At 52.5% G+C, this 24811-nt stretch overlaps 1 protein-coding gene across 6 annotated transcripts in view; it reads right to left on the bottom strand.

Annotated features, from left to right (window-relative positions):
- The window catches only part of zmiz1a (zinc finger, MIZ-type containing 1a), a 143741-nt gene that overhangs the window by 4758 nt on the left and 114172 nt on the right, over positions 1-24811 (bottom strand). The window contains exons 7-24 of one of the 6 annotated variants that reach the window (XM_064314448.1): positions 23978-24013; positions 12464-12599; positions 11148-11262; positions 9591-9808; positions 8521-8719; positions 7732-8022; positions 7105-7287; positions 6885-6959; positions 6397-6559; positions 6160-6301; positions 5256-5466; positions 4683-4788; positions 3845-4005; positions 3669-3736; positions 3364-3432; positions 2968-3209; positions 2068-2231; positions 61-315 (exon numbers count right to left, since the gene is read on the bottom strand). In XM_064314448.1, coding sequence (XP_064170518.1) covers positions 61-315; positions 2068-2231; positions 2968-3209; positions 3364-3432; positions 3669-3736; positions 3845-4005; positions 4683-4788; positions 5256-5466; positions 6160-6301; positions 6397-6559; positions 6885-6959; positions 7105-7287; positions 7732-8022; positions 8521-8719; positions 9591-9808; positions 11148-11262; positions 12464-12599; positions 23978-24013 — 2834 coding nt within the window. Of the gene's footprint in view, positions 1-60; positions 316-2067; positions 2232-2967; positions 3210-3363; positions 3433-3668; positions 3737-3844; positions 4006-4682; positions 4789-5255; positions 5467-6159; positions 6302-6396; positions 6560-6884; positions 6960-7104; positions 7288-7731; positions 8023-8520; positions 8720-9590; positions 9809-11147; positions 11263-11631; positions 11708-12463; positions 12600-23977; positions 24014-24811 lie in introns of those variants that run through there. The other 5 variants (XM_064314457.1, XM_064314483.1, XM_064314464.1 and 2 more) reach the window with 5 other exon arrangements.

Below are 24811 nucleotides of genomic sequence, written 5' to 3'. Positions count from 1 at the left end.
CACCACACGCTGATTAGGGCCCGTCTGGGGCGGGGGTGCCAGAGCACCGTGTGCACTTACATCCAAGGAGGGCTCCGGCATTTCGGGGGCTACCGGCCCCCCGGCCTGACCCTCTAAGGCGGAAGAGGGGTTAAAGGTCAGGTCGCTGTGCGGATGGCTGTTAGAACCAGGCTGTGGAGGCGGGGGCTGGCGTGGGGGCGGAGGAGGACCGCTGTGATGTAATGGCTGCCCTGATTGGCTGCTGGGGTGAGGAGGCGCGTGCAAGCTCGGCGGCATGGAGCTATGGGACTGATCAGTGCTGACAGGATGAGGCATCTGCGGAGGAGGAGAGGCAGGAGAAGAGAGAGAGTGAGGCCGTGCGAGGATGCAGCCGACCGCCTCGCCTGGGGGAGCGACGAGAGCAACCGCGACGCTCACCGGACCTGTCCCGCTCCCCAAAAACAACAACCAACCAACCCACTCAACCAACCCAACAATCATCCAACTCAACCAACCGAACAACCATCTCAACCAACCAACCAACCAACCAATCGGCAAACCAGCCAACCAACCAACCAACCAAATAATCATCCAACTCAACCAACCGAACAATCATCCAACTCAACCAACCGAACAACCATCTCAACCAACCAACCAACCAACCAATCGGCAAACCAGCCAACCAACCAACCAACCAACCGACTCAACCAACCCAACAATCATCCAACTCAACCAGCCGAACAACCACCTCAACCAACCAACCAACCAACCAATCGGCAAACCAGCCAACCAACCAACCAACCAACCACAAACCGACTCAACCAACCGAACAAGCATCTCAACCGAACAACCAACCAGCAAACCAGCAAACCAGCCAACCAACCAACCAACCAACCGACTCAACCAACCGAACAATCATCCAACTCAACCAACCGAACAAGCATCTCAACCGAACAACCAACCAGCAAACCAGCCAACCAACCTACTCAACCAACCAACCAGCTCTACCAACCGAACAATCATCTCAACCGAACAACCAACCAGCAAACCAGCCAACCAACCAACTCAACCAACCAACCAGCTCTACCAAACAACCAACTCAACCAAACGACCAACCGTCCCATCCAACTCAACCAACCAATCAACTCATCCTACTCAATCAACCAACCAACCAACTCAGCCAACCAACCCACTCAACCAGTCAACCAACTCAACCAAACAAACAACCAACCAACTCAACCAACCAAACATCCAGCCAACCAACCAGTCAACAAACCAACTCAACCAACCAACTCAACCCTCCCACCTCCCAACCTACATCTGGAACTTAATTTTTTTTTTTTAAGTACTATCCTCCTCTGCTGGCAAATGTAAAAGGACAACCATTAAAGCGAATTACACACAGTGGAGAGAAATGAACTCCAAGGGAGATTTCCCACCGATGGTGGCGGCTTTCAGTTTGCATTCGGCAGAGAGGGCTATGGTCAAACCCGTTAGCTCAAACCAGCGCTGCACCGTGTGCGAGACAAACAAGCTGTTTATTCCATCAGTTCACTGCTGTAATTACCAGCACAACTGGGCCTGTTTAGGAATGAGCTACTTACAGCCTATTAGCAGTCTGTTTAGCTCCATTATGGTGCATCTCTGCACGCTAAATTAAAGCTAGGCCTGAATGGTGCAGTATAATCACCTCGTTACAGCCGTGAGGGACTGAGTTAAGTGGGTCAGAACCTCTTACAGGAGGGCCAATCAAACCTGGTCCTGGAGAGCCGCAGGGTGTCCTGCTTTTTACCTTCACCCTATGAGCCCCGCTGGTTCTGAGCCGACAGACCAGATTCAGCCAGTTCTGAGCCGACAGACCAGATTCAGCCAGTTCTGACCCGACAGACCAGATTCAGCCAGTTCTGACCGGACAGACCAGATTCAGCCAGTTCTGACCCGACAGACCAGATGAGGTGAGTTAACTGCTTTAACGGCTTCAGTAGCCCTGTTCAGAAGCATCACAGAGCAGAGCGTACCGTAACGGGAGGACCTGGGTACGGCTGTTATGGAGCTGGCCTGCACTCCGCTAGTGGGAGGTTGACTTACAGTGTCGGCCATGTTGTGGTTGAGCTGCTTGTCCGAGGCCATGAGGCTGCTGGGCATGTCGGGGGGGTGCGACAGCTGGGGTCCGTGCATGAAGTCGTTCATGGAAGTGCCGCCGGGGTTACTGTGTGGGAAGTCAAAGTTTCCGTGGCCCTGGTAACTGTTGCCTAGCGCACAAAAACAAAGCCATGGTCAAAACACAATAGAAAAAGCACCTGCAGTCTTTCACATACGAATACGAGGAGAGCTAACCGTGTTAAAAGCGTGAATCATATTTAACAGCGTCTCTGTGGTGTGGGGATGGCTGGTTTAAGCAGCCACACCTGCCCTGGGTCAAGCTAATTAGACCTGGCCAATTGGTTAAGAATTAGATAATTGGCCAGGCTAATTGGACCCAGGAACAGGAGTGGCTGCACCTGTGCGTAGTGAGGTAATCACTGCGCACAGGTTAAATCTGCCATCCCCACCCACACAGGGGAGCTTCTGTCATGACAGGGTTAACATCCGCTCATTTGGCTATACCATTGTGGTGTGGGGATGGCTGGTTTAAGCAGCCACACCTGCCCTGGGTCAAGCTAATTAGACCTGGCCAATTGGTTAAGAATTAGATAATTGGCCAGGCTAATTGGACCAGGAACAGGAGTGGCTGCACCTGTGCGTAGTGAGGTAATCACTGCGCACAGGTTAAATCTGCCATCCCCACCCACACAGGGGAGCTTCTGTCATGACAGGGTTAACATCCGCTCATTTGGCTATACCATCTTGCCAAACCATCGTGGAATAAATGTGGACTGTTTTGAACATCTTCTCCCTGTGTCTCTGTGCTGGAGGGCCCCAAGGAAAGCCACTTCGGTGGCCTGTGGCAGGCGTGTTTGCCACAGTCTCTAATAAGCCGCCCCGTACCTTGGTTGCCATATTCACTGCTGTTTCCCCCCGGTGGGGGCATGGACGGGTAGGGGGAGGGTCCAGGCCCAAGCTGTGCAATCATCTCCATGACGTTGGGCATGATCATCTGGCTCGGGCTCATGGTCTTAAACCTCTTGGCCATTGGTCCGTCCGGGTCCTCCTTAATGTGAATGTCCGACTTTATCGCCACCGGCCGCCAACTACACGTCGGGTCGATGGTGACTTCCTCAAACTCCGAACTGAGAAAAAGAAACACAACCAAATTACTACATGATACCTGATCCCAGGTGCTCAGACTGTAGTTTCTTTAAAGTTACTCTGTGTGGTGAGACACTACAGACAGCAATGGTGGGAGAAATCTCTGGAGCGGTTTCTGAAAAGCGGAGAACTTACTTCTGGATGGCATTCAGGATGCCCCACATGTACTGGTCCACCTCCAGGCCCTCTAACAACGCCGTTTTACTGTGGGGAGAGACGGGGGACTTAGAGAAGACTGAGAAGAGCTCGGATTGTTCAGGCGTGACATCGCAAATTCTGCCCTCACGCATTTGATTACTACGGAAACAGACCTGTTTGATCTGATTACTACGGAAACAGACCTGTTTGATCTGATTACTATGGAAACAGACCTGTTTTGTGTATAAAAATGGAAATGCAAAGTTTTGCCCTGAAGAGAACACTTGGACATTTCTTCTTACTTGCATACAGGACATCGCCACGTTCCCCGCTCACAGTTCAGCTGCAAATAGGATTCCAGATCGAAGCACTGAGGGAGGAAACGGACACAGACAGCGTATCAGAACAGGCCAGCGAAGTGTTCACGCGGTTCTGAGGCCCAGACAGGAAGCTCGTCTGACAGGAAGCTCTGACTCGCCTGCACGTGTTTACAGTCGTGGCCTCTCGCAGGAAGCTGGATTCGCCGGAAGGTGATGGGACACTTCAGGGACACCTTGATGGCCGTCTGCTCCACGCCGTCTTCGCCGTTTAGCGTGGCGTTCCCGGAGGACGCCGCCACGCTGCTGAAGTTCCTCTTGACTGAAGACGGGAAAGACGGGATTGAGAGACAACGTGGAAAAATGTGTTCGGAAAAACGCAACCATGGGGGGCCTTTAAAAACAACTACCCAACCGATCAAAGTGTTGGGTCGGACACAAACACACCAAACATTTCAAAACAACTTAAAACGAAGACTGGCTCACTCAATAAATCAGGTAATGGTTTTGGCCAAGAAACTGCAGGTTATGTTCCCATCTGTAGGGCGGTGAAGTGCACCAGTGTGTTTCACACAGGAGTGAGCTGAGCCCTCTGTATCACACCAAACAAGAACAACTCGTCTGTTCATTGTTTCATGGTGCTAAGCAGGGCAGCGGTTGTGCCAGGTTGCCAATGGAGACCAGACTGGCTGAAGCACACCGAATCGCATTATCCACAGCCACTGCCCGTCTGTTTGCTGTCCGTCTGTTTGGTGGACTACCCACACATTCCATGTCCTGTCTTGCAGAACATAAACAGACAGGCCGTCCGCCCATTCCACGGAATGCAGGTTGCTCAGCTATTTTTTCATGGCTTGCACGTCTGCAATACTTGTGCAATAACCAACACCAGTGCCCTTTTGGAAGTTTCTCCCTGACAGGAAGTTGCTTTAACAGGAAGTGACTTTGACATGAAGTGGTTCAGACAGGAAGTGGTGTCGGGCTGAAGGGTGCGCTCACCTTTGGTGATGCAGTGTTCCGCGGGCAGCAGCCTCTTCTTCAGCAGCCCCTGCAGCACGGAGCGCACCGACGGCCTGTGCACCAGCTGCAGCACGAACAGGTGCGACTGTGGGGGGGGGGGGACAGAGCGACCAGCGCGTTACGCTCCGCACAGCCTCAAGTGCGTTACACTCCGTACGCATTACACCTCCGTACGTCTGACAATAACCCTCAGCACAGCAGCAGGCTGTAACTGTGCTCTGATTGGCTGTGTGGGAGAAGGACGGGACTTACTCAGCAGCAGGCTGTAACTGTGCTCTGATTGGCTGTGTGGGAGAAGGACGGGACTTACTCAGCAGCAGGCTGTAACTGTGCTCTGATTGGCTGTGTGTGGGAGAAGGGGCGGGACTTACTCAGCAGCAGGCTGTAACTGTGCTCTGATTGGCTGTGTGTGAGAGGGGGCGGGACTCACGCAGCAGCAGGCTGTAGCTGTGATCTGATTGGCTGTGTGTGGGAGAGGGGGCGGGACTCATGCAGCAGAAGGCTGTAGCTGTGCTCTGATTGGCTGTGTGTGGGAGAGGGGGTGGGACTCACGCAGCAGCAGGCGGTGACGGTGATCTGGATGGTGTTCCTTCCTGGCTGGCACACGTGCTTCAGGTGAAGGGGCTTGTGGGAAGTCTTGTTGTCGCCGCGCTCGATGGTGAGGGGCGTGGCGTTGACGCTGACCTGCACCGACGCCGGCCAGTTTGTGTTCATCTGCCGGTCCTCATGATGATAGCACTTAAACTGCAGCTCCAGGTCAGACCTGCGCCCCACAAAACCACCGCGAGTCAAACCACCAGCGCCTATTACCTGCACAGTACACCAGCGCCTATTACCCGCACAGTACACCAGCACCTATTACCTGCACAGTACACCAGCACCTATTACCCGCACAGTACACCAGCGCCTATTACCTGCACAGTACACCAGCGCCTATTACCCGCACAGTACACCAGCGCCTATTACCTGCACAGTACACCAGCGCCTATTACCTGCACAGTACACCAGCACCTATTACCTGCACAGTACACCAGCGCCTATTACCCGCACAGTACACCAGCGCCTATTACCTGCACAGTACACCAGCACCTATTACCTGCACAGTACACCAGCGCCTATTACCTGCACAGTACACCAGCGCCTATTACCTGCACAGTACACCAGCGCCTATTACCCGCACAGTACACCAGCGCCTATTACCCGCACAGTACACCAGCGCCTATTACCTGCACAGTACACCAGCGCCTATTACCCGCACAGTACACCAGCGCCTATTACCCGCACAGTACACCAGCGCCTATTACCTGCACAGTACACCAGCGCCTATTACCTGCACAGTACACCAGTGCCTATTACCTGCACAGTACACCAGTGCCTATTACCTGCACAGTACGCCAGCACTAATAAGAAGGATATTATCAGCAGAGTGCTAGCGGCTGGGACGCACGCGGCTCACCTCCACATGAGCGTCTGGTGCACGGCCTGGCGCAGGTGGAAGACGTGGTTGCTGACGGCCAGGTTGTGCTCCAGCCGAAAGGGCTCCAGCACCACCCCGTCCCGCACGGGGAAGGTCAGCCGCAGCTCCTCGCTGGGATTGGCTGAGAGAGCGGAGAGGGGGAGAGGGCGTGAGCTTTCCCCGCCGTGCCAGCGGAGCGACAGCTACGCTTCTCATTCTCACAGGAAAGAAACTCACTTGGAGGAGGGGGGAGGGCGCTGATGTTTGGTTTGATTTCTGGAGGGAACGGGGGCTTGACATCCTGGTTGGGGGACAGGTAGGGTGGAATATTGCTGGGGGTCATGGGGGGCGTGGGGTTTCCCGGGACCGGCGAGTGGGGGTAGTTACCGGGCCGCGGAGGCTGCGGGGGGGGAGAAGAGCACAAAGTGTTAGAGACTATAAACCCCGAGAGGGTATCCCATAACCCCCTGGGAGGGTATCCCATAATCCCCCAGGAGGATATCCCATAACCCCCTGGGAGGGTATCCCATAATCCCCTAGGAGGGCATCCCATAACCCCCCAGGAGGATATCCCATAACACCCCGGGAGGGTATCCCATAATCCCCGGGAGGATATCCCATAACACCCCGGGAGGGTATCCCATAACCCCCCAGGGATTGGATCGCTATAAACCACTGCACAAACAGATCAAATGGAAAGCACAACTTTAGTGGAAAAGGCGTACCCCATTAATGTTGCCTTGGTTGTAGGAATACCCACTCCCAGAGAAGTTGTTGCTCTGTCCATTGAAGGGATCTTGCTGTATAATGACAAGAAAAAAAATTGCACAGTGGTTAGCGTTGGTGGTAAGGTTGTGCATGGTATGGTACTGTAAGTTTCACGGTATCGGACTGTAAGGTATGATACTGTAAGTTGCATGGTATGGTACTGTGGGGGACGCTCACCTTGTAATACTGGCCCATGGCCACACTCGGTGGGGGGTACTGGCCTGCCCCCTGCTGGCCCGGCACCCTCTGCCCAGCGTAGTTAGGGGACGGCAGGGGTCTGGGGGGGTTTGGGGTGGGGTACTGCCCTTGCTGGTTGGGAAACTGGCTGTTTGGTCCATACTGCTGGCCTCCATAATTAGGCTAATGGCCACAGAAACAGGACCAAAGAACCAGGTTAGCAAAAGAGTCAAGATTATGGCCTGGATTCAGTCAATGTTTTCCACATTAACAATTGCATTGGGAGTTCAATACAGTCAAAGTTAAGGTTTAGTTCAGTTCTTTTCATTTTATTCTTCTATTATTGAACAGCTTGGCAAGATCCCTGTTGTAAAAAATGTGTTTGCACTGAGAGAAGTACATTTGCATTCATTTGTAAGTCAAGCTTAAGGACAAATATTGATTAAATGTAGTTCTCACAGTTTTCACACTTTTCTAATAAAATCAGAATGGGCGGGCCTACTGCCCACAGTCACACAGCAGCAGCTGAACCAGCCTGAGGCCAGGGGTCAGGGCACGGTTCAGTGCTCAGGTAACCCCCAGGTAACCCCCCCGTGTGCGTTGCAGGTGTGTCGGGGGGGTACGGACCTCCCCAGGGTAAGACCTCTTCAGCGCCTGCATGCCCATGGCCTGTGCCCGGGGGCCGGGGTAGTTCTGCTGGGGCATCCTCTGGCCGTGGCTCCCAAAGGGGTTCATGCCGGGGGCGCGGGGCTGGCCCAGGCCCATGGGGGGCCCACTCATGCCCGAGGGGGTCATCCCGGACCCCATGCCGCCGGGGTTCATGCTGGCCGGGAGCGAGGGGGGGCCGCGGGGGCCCTGCTGGCTCAGGAACTGGCTGCTGTAGGCCTGGCCTTGACCCATCTGGAAAGAGGAAGACATCTGTAAGAGAGAAGGCAGGCTGCGTTAGCGCTCGCCGAGCGGCCCGGAGCTGGGGGGGGGCGAGGGGGGGGCAGAGGCCGGGGCCGACCTGCGACCTCCCCGTGACCTCCACGCGACCTCTCGCTTCACCGCGATTTAAAGCACAGCCAATAACAGCAGCCAGCGAAGAGCGCCAAGCTGGCGTTCCACAAGCCGCTCCAGAGCGACGCGCGCCCGAACTTGGCGAGTCAGGAACGTCCAGGCCACCCCAGCCAATCAGAGGGAGAAAGGGAAAGGGGGCGGGGCCCAACAGCAGGGTGCAAACAGAAGAGCAGACGAGAGCAGCGCAGCGGGCGGGGCGGGGGCGGGGCGGCGGCTCGGCGGCTGGGTGGGGCGGGGCGGGGCGGGGTGGCGGGGGGCTCGGCGGCTGGGCGGGGCGGGGCGGGGTGGCGGGGGGCTCAGCGGCTGGGCGGGGTGGGGCGGGGCGGGGTGGCGGGTGGCTCGGCGGCGGGCTCATACCGGGCCGTACTGGTTCATGTCTTTGTTCTGCGTCTCCTGCAGGGCGGCGACGGTGGCCGTTGCCGTGGCAGTCGCCGTGGCGGCGGCGGCAGCAACGGCAGCGGCGGCGGCGGCAGCAGCGGGCTGGGTGAAGTCGGCAGGGGTCCGGGAGTGGGGGGGCATGCCCATTCCCCCTGGCGGATTCGGACCTCCTGGGTAACTGTATGGGATGGGGAGGTCACATGACTTACACTCCTCCCACACCAGGGGGAATTCTCGAACAGGTTTAATAAATGAACACACGCATTGCCTGATGTAACTAACAGTGCGTTTCCCACTGCATCCCCACATGGGTCCTCTGTATTACGCAGTCTCCCAGCTTGGCTCAGTTTAATGTAGCATTGCCAGTTTCTCTCTGGGTAAGAGCTGCCGTGTTGATCAATAAGTGGACCTGCTTACGCTGCGTGACTCCAGCATGGAAAAACAATGCAGCTACTGCAGCCCCATAAATGAACTGTAGGGGGCAACACTGGCCTAGGAGACATGCTGACCTTAATGTTTCCTCAAATTAAAAACGAAATGCTAACGGCTCATCACCTGTACTGCTCCTGACTGCTCACTGCTCAGACAGAACACAGAACGGCAGACAATCTCTCCATTGGGACCTGAGCATGGTCAATGGCAGCTGACACTCACACACTCTCTCTCACACTCACACACAGTCTCTCTCTCACACACACACACACACACACTCTCTCTCTCACACACACTCCCTCACACACACATTCACACACACACACACACACACGCACACACACACACACACACACTCTCTCACTCTGTCTCACACACACACTCCCTCACACACACATTCACACACACACACTCTCTCACACACACATTCACACACACACACACACACGCACACACACACACACTCTCTCACTCTCTCTCTCACACACACACGCGCACACACACACACACTCTCTCACTCTGTCTCACACACACACACACACTCTCCTCTCTCTCACACACACGCACACACACACACTCTCTCACTCTGTCTCACACACACACACACACTCTCTCACCTCCCTCCGAAGCCCCCTCCCCCAGGGTATCCTGGCCTGCCGTACATGCCCTGCTGCATGTACTGCTGGCTGGAGCCCCCTTTGGCCGGGAACTGCTGCTGCTGGCCGGGGAACTGGGGCGAGGAGATGCCGGGGTTGCTCCCGGACATGCCCGACGCCATGGGGTTACCGCCGGGGTTCATGGGGTTGTTGGCGTTGGCCATTGGGTTGCCCAAAACCTGCATCCAGTCCAAAGCAATCAACAGTCTGAGAAGGGACAAACTATCATCTCTGTTTCCGATCATCTGTGATCTACCAGTGAGCTACACATAGTTATATATGGAATTATTATTGCATTCCACCCATCTGTATTAGAATTAATTTGGTTTATTGGGTTTCTATATAATGGAAGTTGACCTAGATAAGGTCATGTGCTCTGACTGAATGATAACAACTTCACTGACAACATCTAAGTCAGCCTTCACAGAGACTTGCCAAAACACCGTTTGGACTCTAACGGTTTGATGATGTCACTTCCCACCCCTCAGAGGCCTCAGGAAGCCTGTTTGTGCATGCTCGGGCGGTGACATCATCACATGAGCGCCTCGGACAGGAATGTGTAACAGTAGCCCTGGTTAGGACTAAGCTGGCCAACAGTGGGGTGTGAACACAGCCAGCCAATCACAGACAGCGCATGTTTTGTGTCTGCTCCTCGCTGGTTTTCCACAGAAAAGGCGTTTCTTTCTTTAGGACAGACAAAGAGCCTGGGGTGTAGAAACATGGCGGATTAGTCACGATCCTGTAGGTGGAGCAGAGACACCGCACAGTGGGAATGTTTACAGCCTTCTGTTTGGAGCTCAGCGTGTTTGGAGCTCAGGGTGTTGGGAGCTCAGCGTGTTTGGAGCTCAGCGTGTTGGGAGCTCAGCGTGTTTGGAGCTCAGCGTGTTGGGAGCTCAGCGTGTTGGGAGCTCAGCGTGTTTGGAGCTCAGTGTGTTTGGAGCTCAGCGTGTTGGGAGCTCAGCGTGTTGGGAGCTCAGCGTGTTTGGAGCTCAGTGGTTTGGAGCTCAGGTCGGAGCTCAGGTGTTTGGAGCTCAGTGTGTTTGGAGCTCAGTGTGTTGGGAGCTCAGTGTGTTTGGAGCTCAGCGTGTTGGGAGCTCAGCGTGTTGGGAGCTCAGCGTGTTTGGAGCTCAGTGTGTTGGGAGCTCAGCGTGTTGGGAGCTCAGTGTGTTTGGAGCTCAGCGTGTTGGGAGCTCAGCGTGGGAGCTGAGCGTGTTGGGAGCTCAGCGTGTTTGGAGCTCAGCGTGTTGGGAGCTCAGCGTGTTTGGAGCTCAGTGTGTTTGGAGCTCAGTGTGTTCGGAGCTCAGTGTGTAATCGGGACTGTTTTCAGTCAGTGCCTCCCCAAACTGTCAGACAACGCAAAAACACAGACCGAACCTTGCTACACAACCGGACCTGAACGGGGTGAATGATACGTTATGATACGTAAAATGATACGTGTGAATAACTCATTAAATGTCACATATAGCGTGCTGTGATACGAGCGTGGAAATGAGCGTCTGCGCGCATCGCTGATCTCACCTGACTTTGCGATGTGTTGGTCACTCCCCACACCGTGGTCACCACTGATAAGGAACCCGGCGGCTGATTGGTGTTCTGTTGCCAGGGAACGGAATCGTATGGAAAGGGGCCATCACTGCATTAATGAAGAAAGCACAGATATTAGCACACTGACAACGACAAACAATGACTTTTATTATGGCTAAGAGGTGCACTTAGCAGGTAAACAATACATTCAGCATCCATAGTGGTTAAAAAGCAGTTAAGATGTTTTTGAGAAGAAACTTAACCTTCTGCCCACTCCTTTATGACCTCATCTATATCCATAAACACACAGTTTCATATTTCAGCATGAGACCTACTACACCTAGTTTTGTTTTGTATATGAAATTAATTTCATTTGAGAAAAAAAATCATCACATTCTGCCTTTGGAACAAACTATAAACATCTTTCTCATCCCAAACTCAGCCTTCTACGCTACAACGCGGATAAAACCCCACACACCGTGAGCACTACAAATGGAGACTTGCAAAGCAATTTCTATAATGATGCCGTCTGGGAGGATGTTTACTCCGTCTCTGAAGAACACCCTGTTTACCACATGGAAGGGGTTTCTTTTATTGTGTGTGAAGGTACAGACCTTCACTAACGTGCCTCTGGCAGCCAATCAGGGTCCAGCTCAGAGAGAGAACACTCCACTGAGTACAGAACGTTCCAGAAAACATGACTTCAGTGAACCAGGTTCACCAGACCAGTGAGAGCTGACAATACAACACAGCTATCTTTGGCCCAAGACCAAGGGCCAACAAGTTCTCACTGTTCTTTAGGACCTTATTCCCTTCCAGTATTTGACTTATTTTTCTTGTTAGCACAGTGTTACTTTCTGACAAGCATGAAATTAAGGCCCATTTTGAGACATAAACAGACAGTTGGGTATTAAATTCAAAACTGGACACTAGTGACCACAGAAATCACAAAGAAAGTAAAAGCAGATGTTTCAGTGATGTGGGGCCTGAGGAGGACTGAGGGACACTGACCTGTGGAAGAGGGAGAGGGACAGGCATCAGAGGGGCGGGGCCTGTGGGGACAAAGGGGTGTGGCCTGTGGGATAGAGGGGTGGGGCCTGGGGGACAAAGGGGCGGGGCCTGTGGGGATAGAGGGGCAGGGCCTGGGGGGGTAGAGGGGGGGTGGAGCTGGTGGAGAGAGGAACACACGAACCTGTGGAAGAGGGAGAGGGGCAGGCAGGTGGGGCCTGAGGAAGAGAGGGGCGTGCCCTGAGGGAAAGGGGTGAGGCCTGACGTGAGGGGTGGGGCCTGAGGGAGAGAGGCAGACTGACCTGTGGGAGAGCGAGGGCTTCATGGAGCTCATGGGCGGCTGCATGGGCAGCTTCCCCGGTGCCTCACTCTGCCGACTCTTCTGGTGCCGCAGCAGGAGGAGACGACCCAGCTCCTCACACCAGGAGGACAGGAGCGCTGGGGACACACACACACACACACACACACGTGAGTCTAACACCGACCCAGCTCCTCACACCAGGAGGACAGGAGCGCTGGACACACACACACACACACACACACACACGTGAGTCTAACACCGACCCAGCTCCTCACACCAGGAGGACAGGAGCGCTGGGGACACACACATACACACACACGCGCGTGAGTCTAACACCGACCCAGCTCCTCACACCAGGAGGACAGGAGCGCTGGACACACACACACACACACACACACACACACACGTGAGTCTAACACTGACCCAGCTCCTCACACCAGGAGGACAGGAGCGCTGGGGGGGCAAACACACACGCACTCGTGAGTCTAACACCGACCCTGGGTCTTCAGCTCAGACAAACCCCCAAACACACCCCGGCCTTGTCCTCAAACAAACCCCCAAACACACACAGGCTCACGTCAGTTTCCCACCGGCCCTGGGTCTTCAGCTTATACAAGCCCCACAAAAATAACACCTCCCCACCAAGCCTGGCAGCATGTCAGGCTTCCCCTGCCCCACCCAGGACTGTCCCGCTGCACCCCATGCACTGCGCTGTGTTCCAAACACGCCTGCCGTTCCTCACAGGCATCACACGGACCGCACTGGAACACTCAGGGTTTACTCTCCGCCACACGCTATAAAGACCCTTTCATCAACACCATCCCAAAAAAGCCTTCAAACACATCACCTTCTGCGTGTCATTCTTAAAATAAAGAGGAAAACATTTTAACACACGTGTGCATGTAACACCTGAACTGGGGTGGCAAAGAAATGGAGCACTTGTACAAGATGAAATACCATGGAAAACACAAATGAATAAATAAAGAGCAAAAATAAATAAGGACCAAAACACAATCATTCGTCAAAATAACTTTCTCTTTTCCATTGGTAAGTGTGAACAATATCCTTCTGTGAGTGGGTAACCTTGTAAACCCGTGTGGAGGCAAGCTAAGAAAATTAATGCTTAAAAACACATCTGCAACCTGTTTCAGTGTTCAGAGTTATTTATGCCTGATGTGTTTTTTCATGTAAACATGGCGGGTTCAGCATTGAGTAAAAGAAATCAACGTTATTACTCATTACTGATGAGCAACTTTAAAGAAAGCAACAAGTGAAATAAAAGGCACCGTCGTCTAAGGAACTTAAAAAGCCAAGCCATTTGGCAGCCACACGCTGTAGGTGTTGTTTGTACGCTTCGCCAGCAGGGTGCGCTCTTGCCCTACGCTTCCACCACACTGCTGCTGGGTTAGGTAACCGAGCTGCCAGAAAGCGTTTGATCAAATCGCACGCTTTTCATCCGCAGTGCATCTTTAACAATGTGGCAGCTGCAAAAGACTCCTTTTCCTGCTTTTTATCCTGGTGAAAAAGCGAGACAGAGTGGATCTGATAACTGCGGAGGGCAGCGACCCCTCTCTCACTCTCTCTCTCTCTCCCGTCTGATTCACAGTGCTGGCACTTACATTCTAGCCACTGGGGGGGGGTGAAGGAAAGTGCTTTTAACAGCCGCTGCCGCCGGTACAGCCAGGCCAGAGCCCGGGAGCAGCGGGTGGGGATCAGCGGGTGGGGATCAGTGCGCTGTGAAATGAAGGACCGGCCATTAAGCGCGAGCGGCTCGGGCCCTTTCCCGCGCGCGGCCGCACGTGAAACACTTAGGCAAACGAGATTAAAGAAGGGAGGGAAAACGAGCGGAAAACAGCAGGTTTATGGGGCGGGTGGGCAGAGCGAACAAAGACATCGGGTATTAGTCACAACCGGGGCCCCGTCATAACAGCTTGCAGCCCCCGCTGCCAGGATCTATGGCCACGAAGCGGGACGCGGCGCTCCAGTCCTGTTCCTCTAGTGAGCGCGAGCGCTGCCACTCCCCCTCCAGTCCACAGCCGCCTTCAGAGACGCGCTCAATACGGCCTAACAAAGCGCCAACCCCCCCCCCAGCCCCCCGCGGCGGGGCGAATCACTTCTGACTTATCAGATAGCTCTGGCACATTTAGGCATGCAGGGTGTGTTCATTGAAAGATTACAGTCACTGTAACATATTTCACAAGCAGCCCATTCCAAACCCCACGTGCTTAAGCGCGGTCTACGCTCCTGTTTTACGCCACCGGCTCTCCCCTCCTCGCTCATCGACTCCGGCCTGATTTCCCACGGCCGTTTAACAGAACTGCAGCAGCAGCAGCAAACGGCGGACAAGCCGAACGGGCGGCTACGCTAACGCTGGGTGGTCATTTTGCCTGAATGGCGTGCCGGGTCTGGAGAGTGTGTGTTGAGCTACCGCTCCCCTCTCATCTGAACACAGAGCACACACAGGCTTCAGCCCGCACGCTAAGACGAGGAGAATACAAAAGACGTGTACAGATGGCACCAGCAGTCTCTCTCTCCCCCCCCCCTCCCTGGCTCGCTCACCATCCTCCCCTCCCTGTTTCAGAGCGAGCTCTGGAGAGCTACAGTAAGCAGCTGGGCCCCCCCCACCCCGCGCCCCCCCCTCCCGAGGCAGGTGTCAGGAGACAGACTGCGCTGCTGCTCCGGCAGTATCGATCAGCCGGCCAGGAGGCGGCTCTGTGCAGAGCAGCGTGACCGATCAGCTCGTCTCTTTGCCCTTACCGCAGCGCAAAGGTGTAAAAGGAGCAAGTACAAGCCCAGAGAGCGTCACGGAGAGCGCCACGGACCGCGGCTAGGGGCTACGCGCCGCCGCGCTCCAGCGCCGCGCCAGACGAAGCGCGGGACCGGTCTGTCTCCGCCCCACACGCCCGCCCGAGAGCGAGCACGCCACCAAACACGCTACGGCTCTTTCACATGCAACGCCTTCACCAGCCGGCAGGGAGGTCCTCCCCCACATCGGCCCGCTGCTCAGGGAACAGGGGCACCCTTTCTCCCGTCTGCAAATGATTTTGTGCAGCAGACAGGTCTGACCAACTGTAAGCACACCAGACGATGCATTAACTCGTTTATCCAATGCCGTATTCTTCAGTGAGGCAACAAAGATTCTGATCTTGTGCGTCCCGTTGCGATGCGTTTTTAAGATGCTCCAGACCCGGCGAACACACGCCTGCACACGCTGCACACGCTGCACACGCCTGCACACGCCGCACACGCCTGCACACGCTGCACACGCTGCACACGCCTGCACACGCCTGCACACGCTGCACACGCCTGCACACGCTGCACACGCCTGCACACGCTGCACACGCCTGCACACGCTGCACACGCCTGCACACGCTGCACACGCCTGCACACGCTCAAACGCTCAAACGCTCAAACGCAGACCAGGGCCCGTCGCTAAGCAGAGCACTCCTGAGTGACTGACCGATGATAAGATTCTGCTGACCTGAACCAATGCAGACATATTTTTTTTAATCCTAAACTTGGGATTTAAAAGTACTGCAAAGAATAATCACTGCAGAACTTTCTGACGTAGTTTTCTTCCTGACTAATGCTTTATTCACCCTGCAAACAACAGATAGAAATTAATCACAAAATGCTAAAACCTGAAATCTTGACAAAGTATGTAAACTGTAAATCTCGCCCGAGTGCCTTTTCTTTGATTCAGCGCTGTATTCTCTCTCTATCTCCCCAAGCCTAAATAAACATTACTTTCTCTACTCCCAGGCACTGACCTTGGCTCTCTGGCTTTATCTCTTTCATATGTGATAATTAAAGCTGAGCTTATTAATTCCCTTATGATCCCATGTTCTTTGTTCTACAGCTAAAATGAAAATACACATACTTTAGCAAGCTAAAAGCAGCCCAGTGGAGATGGGCTATCATAAGCAGAACCAGCAGAGCTCCACGCCACAGGCAGGTTCCAGTACACCAGAGACAGCAAACACACTTTCACTCCTCTCTCATGAAGAGTTATGAAGCTGCAAATGTCTACCTAGCTTCTGGACTAAGGGCAATGATGTCATTTATTCATAAGGATTTAAAAGCTAACTTCTCTGGGAAGGACACAAATAAAACCTTATATTTCCCAATTTCACAAAAATATTTAAGTCGAAAAAGACCTGTTTTAACATACAGCATTAGCATTAGTCACTAAAGAGACTAGAATTCTCCTGCTGCAACCAGACCATCCTGTCATATCTCTTGTGATAAAGTCAGTCAATTAAGAAAAGAATACCCTTGTTATAATTTTAAAAAGCACAATATAACAAACTTTAATATTATGGTTTCAACTTTGCATCCATCACACTTTTCCACCAACCTAAAAGTAAGTGTTCCTTTAAATTCTAAAACTGACGTCGTGAATTTCTATGACATTACATATTTACAACAAATTTATGAAAGCACTGAACACATTGTGGTAGCAGTTCAGCATTTTGTCAGGCCCTGAAAGCCATTTGCAGACAGCAGACCTGAAAACTTTGGCTGCTCTTACATGGGAAATGCAGGCATCTCTGGTCAATAACACAAGAAAAACCTGTTACACCTGTTCAGTCTCTCGCCAGCAATAAGCAGCTACTCCTCTTTCCAATCATTGCAGCATCGTGCTCATCACCTCAATTCACAAACAAACCATTACACAGCACCCAAAGGGTTAACCAACGAGGCACCCAAAGGGTTAACCAACAAGGCACCCAAAGGGTTAACCAACGAGGCACCCAAAGGGTTAACCAACGAGCTGCCGGAGAAGCTGGGAGACGAGCAGACAGCAGAGAGGGAGGGACCAGATCGGCCCAAACTACTTAGAGGAATTATTCTACCCTACCATTAGAAACAGCTCATCGCCTCTGTGAATCACCGCTTCCAGTGAGGAAGCCTTCTTAAAGGGGCGGTGAGCTGTTACTCCCTCACACTCGCCTCACATCTCCCCTAACAGAAGGGAAAGTGGACCAGCAAACAGGCTCTCTCTCTCTCTCCCTCGCTTGCTCACTCTCTCCCTCCCCCCCCCCTCTCTCTCATGCCCCCGCCGCATGTCTCCTGCTCCCAGTACACAGCCCTCACCCCCCCCCGCCAGAGGAACACAAAAGGCCGGCTGCTTTTCTCCCTGCTCCAGCAGCCCTTCAGCGCGGGTCCACAAACGCGTCCGACTCCACGGCCCCCGTCTCCGAGCCCCGCTCAAACCTCACCTACGCAGAATAAATCACCTTCAGCTGCTTTCCTCACCGCCTGCCCGTGGAAGAGCACCTGGGTATGTTTTACTTCACTGTGTCACACACCAAAACCCCGTTTTACAGTCTTTCATCCAGCACGACGCTTCACTAAACATTCCTGAAATTACCCACAGTAAGGTATTGAGTTACTGTGCACATCTGTAATTATACTTTTTAGAAAGACTTCTTTTATAAAAGTCGGGAGAAGACAGAAAGGACACCTTTAGATAATGTGGAAAAGACCTTTTCAATAAAAGCGGCCTTCCTCTGGTTTGAGAATGAGAAGCGTGCTCCCTCCTCACCTTTACGCTCGTGCTGTGGACCTTTCCCGAGGCTAGCCCATGGCCCAGATTTATTGATATTACGGTCCTTAGCTGTAATGTGTGATGGTCAGCCAGCGTGCAGAACAGTAATGCATCTGCGGGGACAGACTGGGCGGCTCGCTGGTCTGCTTTAGCCTCAGCCTTCTCCTTGTATCATAACACCCATGAGAGGCATGATAAATTAGCCGTATCAGTTACTTGACAGTTATCCAATTTTCTCCCCGTAGATGTCTTCTCCTCCTCCCTTAAAGAAGACACACCAGAACACTCTCCTCCCAAAGTTCTCAGCCCTGAGTTTTACGTATCAGGTTATTTCTGTAAAAGGCTCTTTTTTAAATTGATTCTTGTTTTTCTAAACTGGAAGCCACGCCTCCCAGGCTCATCGCTAACGCCACTGGAAGAGTGTCCCAGGGGAAGTGACACAGCTGCACTTTAGTCTCTTCTGCACTTTAGACTGTCTGTGCCCTGGCTGGGATTGGGGGAGGTGGGGGCAGCAGGTATGGCAGACGCCCAGAGCTGTCACATGACCCCACTCCCCTCCCCCCCCCCGCCCTGCCGGGCCCTCTCCAGCAGACACCTGTTCTTTCATCAACAACCCCCCACCCCCCCCTACCCCCCACCCCACTGCCTGGCACTCGCCAGCGCCCGCCTAGGCACGAGGCCATCTGGTGACAATGCCCCCCCCACGAGTGCCATTTCACCAAGCCAGCAGCCACTCTGGCAAGCAAAGACTCCAGCTGCTCAAAGCGGGAAGTGGTGTCACCAGCCCGAGAAAACCCGGCTGCCCCCCCCCACCCCCCCAACCCCCCAACCCGGCCGTAATCGCCAAAGGAGCCCTCCCGCCAAAAACAGAGCCAATCAGCATGCGGCGTGGTCACGCAGGGGAATAAAGCGGAGTCATCGCGCGTAGCTCTGCCAGTTTGTTCTGATGTCTGCTTCCTTCTGTTCCCCCACCCCCGCCCCCGCCCCCCCACCGAAAACCACTACCCTACACAGCTACCGCATTTTAACCCACAAGCGCGCCCAAGAAAAGAAAAAAACATAAGGTGGCACCCCCATCAACCGAGGCGCAATACGCACAGCGCCAAAGACGGGCATGGGTGCGTGAATGAGCCAGAGAGGCTGAACACGTTAGGGTTCACTGACCACCTCCAGCCAGCCCTGCATTCAGAGCAGCACAGACAGTAACTGACCACCTCCAGCCAGCCCTGTATTCAGAGCAGCACAGACAGTAACTGACCACCTCCAGCCAGCCCTGCATTCAGAGCAGCACAGACAGTAACTGACCACCTCCAGCCAGCTCTGCATTCAGAGCAGCACAGACAGTAACTGACCACCTCCAGCCAGCTCTGCATTCCGAGCAGCACTGACAGTAACTGACCACCTCCAGCCAGCCCTGCATTCAGAGCAGCACAGACAGTAACTGACCACCTCCTGCCAGCCCTGCATTCAGAGCAGCACTGACAGTAACTGACCACCTCCACCCAGCTCTTCATTCAGAGCAGCACAGACAGTAACTGACCACCTCCAGCCAGCTCTGCATTCAGAGCAGCACAGACAGTAACTGACCACCTCCAGCCAGCCCTGCATTCAGAGCAGCACAGACAGTAACTGACCACCTCCAGCCAGCCCTGCATTCAGAGCAGCACAGACAGTAACTGACCACCTCCTGCCAGCTCTGCATTCAGAGCAGCACTGACAGTAACTGACCACCTCCAGCCAGCTCTGCATTCAGAGCAGCACTGACTGCAACTGACCACCTCCAGCCAGCTCTGCATTCAGAGCAGCACTGACAGTAACTGACCACCTCCAGCCAGCCTGCATTCAGAGCAGCACGACAGTAACTGACCACCTCCAGCCAGCCCTGCATTCAGAGCAGCACAGACAGTAACTGACCACCTCCAGCCAGCCTGCATTCAGAGCAGCACTGACGTAACTGACCACCTCCAGCCAGCCTGCATTCAGAGCAGCACGATAAGTAACTGACCACCTCCAGCCAGCCCTGCATTCAGAGCAGCACTGACAGTAACTGACCACCTCCAGCCAGCTCTGCATTCAGAGCAGCACTGACAGTAACTGACCACCTCCAGCCAGCCCTGCATTCAGAGCAGCACTGACAGTAACTGACCACCTCCAGCCAGCCTGCATTCAGAGCAGCACTGACAGTAACTGACCACCTCCAGCCAGCCCTGCATTCAGAGCAGCACTGACAGTAACTGACCACCTCCAGCCAGCCCTGCATTCAGAGCAGCACTGACAGTAACTGACCACCTCCAGCCAGCCCTGCATTCAGAGCAGCACTGACAGTAACTGACCACCTCCAGTAATCGTGCTAAAAAGGCCTCAAGCGCTCTGTGAAAATGGGTGTGCAATTACACTTAAGAAATAACAACCTCACACAACCTCACACAGCCTCACACAGCCTCACACAACCTCACACAACCTCGCACAGTCAGTTTGTGTGAAGCTCTGTCGTGGGCAAGGTCACTGTACAGGGTGCTGCAGCACATAAAGATCTGACTGATTGGTTAAAAGTGGAAAGGTTAAATGCATGTAGAGAACCCGGCTCATGTCACTAAAATGTGTGACATTTTTAACAAGGGAATGGGAAGGGTTCCTTTTCCATGGACAGCAAACATCAGCATCAGAAAAACCCCACAGATGACTGGCAGACTAAAGCAGCACAGGTATACCCCTTGTGTTTCTGTTTCAGATTTTTTTTTTCTCAGGAAAGCAAACAGGTTGATAAGGAGCTGTATGAGAAGCCTAACACACAGGAGCGTTTTCCTCTCCTTCAACACCGCGGAGGACAGGGAGCCAGAAGAGCGCACGCAGAGGCTGATCGCTCCACACGGGCGCTATGGGAACCGCGCAGTGTGCTGTCTGTTAAAGGCCCTTTCTGGATGAGTGGCTTCAGCACTAAAGCAGAGCAGCTTCCCGGGCCGGGGCGGATAATGCACTCTCTGCCCCACCTCCCTAACACCCCCCCTCCCCCCACCCTCTCTGAAGCCAGGGAGATGCTGCAGCCGTGTCAGCGGGCTCTTAGACTCTGTGTGGAGAGCTGGACTGACTGGCCATGCTTTATGAGCCATGAGCAGGCCTGGCTCAAACAGCGCCTCCTGCTGGCCACAGGACCACAGGATCCTGCCTTCTCCATCCCATGAAGACCGCGCTGCAGCTCAGCCAATCAGGTGTGACTGCAGCGAGACGCACGTGTGTCTCTGTGAGCGCAGCAGTGCATGCTGGGAGCCAGCGCCGGTGGATTCAGAGCTAAGGCCTGACTTTCGCACGTTTAAAATTCATTCATAAAAAATAAATGTGCAAATATCACAAAACAAAACAAAAATGTAACAAAATCATGCAAGCCATATGCTATTTCACAAGAAGACAAGAATTCACATTTTCAAATATATTCTGTAAGTAACGGTAAAAGGAGCACGCTGGGTTACACTGAGTTAAAAAGGAAACCTTATAAGACCCAGGATTTTGGAAGAGCTGCAAAACCAAAGGCTGAGTGTCTGAATGACAAGCCGAAACTGCCACGGGCTAAAAATAGACAGAGCAGCACTTCCTGTTCAGCTCAGTCCCTACAGCAGAGAATGCGGTTAATTTAACACAAACTCATTTACCACATCACCCATATTTACAGCGGACCTGCTTTCATGCTCCTTATAAATATATATACATTAGCAAATGACCAGTGCAATCTTCTGATTTAATACAGAATACAACAATCACTGGACTGGCAAATTCACCTTTCTAAATATCATTGTAAAATGCGATATCCCCATATCGCTAAAGAATGAACTAAAACAACTATGAACCACCCGTTGGCACTTAACGGAAACTTTTGTTAATCAGGAGAAATATCTTGCCATAACTTTCCTGTTCAATTAGCTCTTGATTTCTACAGGTCACTCCATCTATCACAAGAAGGAACCAAGTCAAAAACAAAGGACAAACCAAGCAGAACTGCCATCAAAGTTCCACGATGCAAATCCCTGCTATAAAATAAAATCATTTCTTATTTTATAATTTTAGGGTCAGAGTAGATAAAGGCAAAGAGTTGTGTTGTAGTTCTATGTAGTGCAGAACTCCAATGTAATTCACTATAGGCTAAATATTATTTAAATATTCAAAATCTGTTAAAAGATAAACTTGAGCCAAAAAGTATCGCAGTACATAAAACATACCTGACAAAATAATTTAAACGGTGCAAATTATCCAACAAAATTGTACTTCTAGATCATCTACTGAAGCACATCTCTCTCTGGCAGCTCTGATGGCACATCGAGAGCAGAGGGCAGAGCACTGAGCCAATCTGCTCCGGCACTCACACGGTCACTTCCTCCTTTAAAAAAGCAGCCGCCCACACTCCGCTACTGAGGAGCAGGCAGGTGCAAACACCCTGCGCTCTCTCCCCACACGGTGCTTTCATACAGTAAACATCAATAAAAAAAGAAATAAATCAAGTCCAACACAAACAGTATGTTCAGTATGTTAATGCCTATCCTCCCTCCCCCACCAAACCTTTACATCAAATCTTTACATCTTCATTTCAGCGATGGCCTTCACAAGTGCTGCACATGCTAGAGAGAGGGAGAGGGGAAGTACACTGCAGATGCACGGAGGGATACTGCCTTTCTGACAGTCATCTGGGGGAAGATAACGTCCCAGCATGTTCGTTTAAATACTGAAACCTGGAGCGTCTGCATTAACTTGCTCACCTTATCTTCACATTGTCTGCAGCAGTTTAGCAGGCGAAATGAAGCCAAGCGTCTGCTTCAGTGAAATGAAGCCTTCAGCTTCATGCTTAGAGTAAGCACAGCGACATAAAGACAGAAATATTCCTGAAGAATCCACCAATGCACCTGAATGGAACTATAAATAATGTACATGTGTCTCCTACAGGAGGGATTCTGTGGTTGCGCGGTGGGTCATGTTGTGGGCTCCTGACACCATGCCATCAAAGAGCACCACATGAAAGATGCTTCTTACGGCGGACAGATTGTTTCCCCGAGCAACAGGCGCTTACTAACAAAGGGGGGGGGGGTTCTGAAAGCCCTCGTCTGTGACGGTGCGCTAATTAAGAGTGGATACAATGGGGCTGAGACTGAGGGTCAGGCTAAGAGCGTAGAGTGAACATGGCCCATGCATTGTGTCCTTATTCTACTGAGCGAAGTGAGTTCCTAATCACATGTCCCACAGTATTATCGGCACTAAACCACGATCAATACCGGAGGGGGAGAGAAGCTTCCCGTTCTGTCACAAAGCCCAACTTCCTGCATCCATGCCACACGTCCCTCACACATAAATATAGAGAAACAGCCCATCCCAAAATCCATCCACCAATAAGCAAAGTAAAGCCAGATATGAGCGAGGCGTCCGTTTGATCTAACGACAACGCTCTTCGACCTCCGCTTCGAGGGGGAAGTCCGCGCGTCCACGGATAAGCAGAGTCTGGACACTAAAATAAATTAACTATACATTCATACGGTTTCAGAACAGGAAGAAAAGGCAGAAACAACCCTTTCTTACGATACACAAATTGCTTTGAAGGACACAGCTTGTTGCAGTCAGCGTAAACAGAGGCCTGTGTTGTTTTCTGTCTTCTGTCTATTAACTAATGGCTGAGAAAGAACAGGAAGTTGGTAAATAAATAAATAAATAAATAAATAAATAAATAAATAAAATAAACACATAGGCAAAAGAAACAACCATGCTTCTGCAGCGCTTGCAACAGACAACCATTCAGCAGCCAATGGAACAGACCCCCCCTCCCCATGGCCTGGGACACATCTACAGCAAACATGTACGGTCGCTCCGCTCGGGGGGGTCGAGGGGAAATGAGGTCACAGGGATGGACGTGACGATGGCGGGACAGGGGGTGCGGTGCTGATGCACTTCACAAGCCGCACTGCACAGGAGGAGAACACAGAAGAGTACCTGAATCAGTCTGACAGCGCCTGCAGGAGGTGGTCTCTGTGGGGTCAAATTCAACATTGGTAACGCAGCACAGCAAGCTGGAGCTCAGCTTCTACACTGACACATCAGACACCAGCTCCAACATGGGGGGGGAGGGGGGAGGGGGGGCTCACTTACTCAAACGGCACTGCTTTCTAAAGAAAACAAAACCTGAGAATCATCATTAAACATGTACTGTGTGCCTGACCCGGAGCATGAAATGGCACAGAGAGCTGGAGCCGTCAGGATTCTGAAAATGAGCCACAGGAAGGTTTTCAGCTGGACTGACCAGACAGACGAATGAAATGGCGAGTACAGGCCTATACTTCTGTATAAACGCTCGTAACATCCAACCAAATGCTCACCCTCAGATTTGTTCCACCCTCATAGGACAACCCTGTGTGCCTTTTAAAGTGGCCAAAACTCCACTGGTCCCAATCAGAGAAAGAGTGAGGTTTTACACTGAAACCCCCACAGCAAAGTCCTCTGAAATACTCCAGTTCACTTGCACATTTGTCTTCAAAATACGCCCAAAATTCCCTGAAATACGCCCGAAATACGCACAAACTCCAGAGAATGCGCTTTCATCTTCCTCCTCATCCTCCTTCAGTAACTCCATTCTGTGCTCATTCTCTTCAGTAATTATTATTCCAATAAAGGCAGGATGGTGTGAATTACTGACACAATAACAGACATTTCATCAGCACTACTTATGCAGACAAGCTAAGAGCGCTCAGGGGTAAGATCTACCTGGCTGAGGTGGAAACCCAAGCAGAAGAGCTGAATCACACCCTCCCTGTGACTGCGTAAAGCATA

The sequence above is a fragment of the Anguilla rostrata genome, chromosome 2, assembly GCF_018555375.3.
Source record: "Anguilla rostrata isolate EN2019 chromosome 2, ASM1855537v3, whole genome shotgun sequence".
In the NCBI taxonomy this organism is placed as follows: domain Eukaryota; kingdom Metazoa; phylum Chordata; class Actinopteri; order Anguilliformes; family Anguillidae; genus Anguilla; species Anguilla rostrata.
This window is presented reverse-complemented; position numbering and strand designations above follow the sequence as displayed.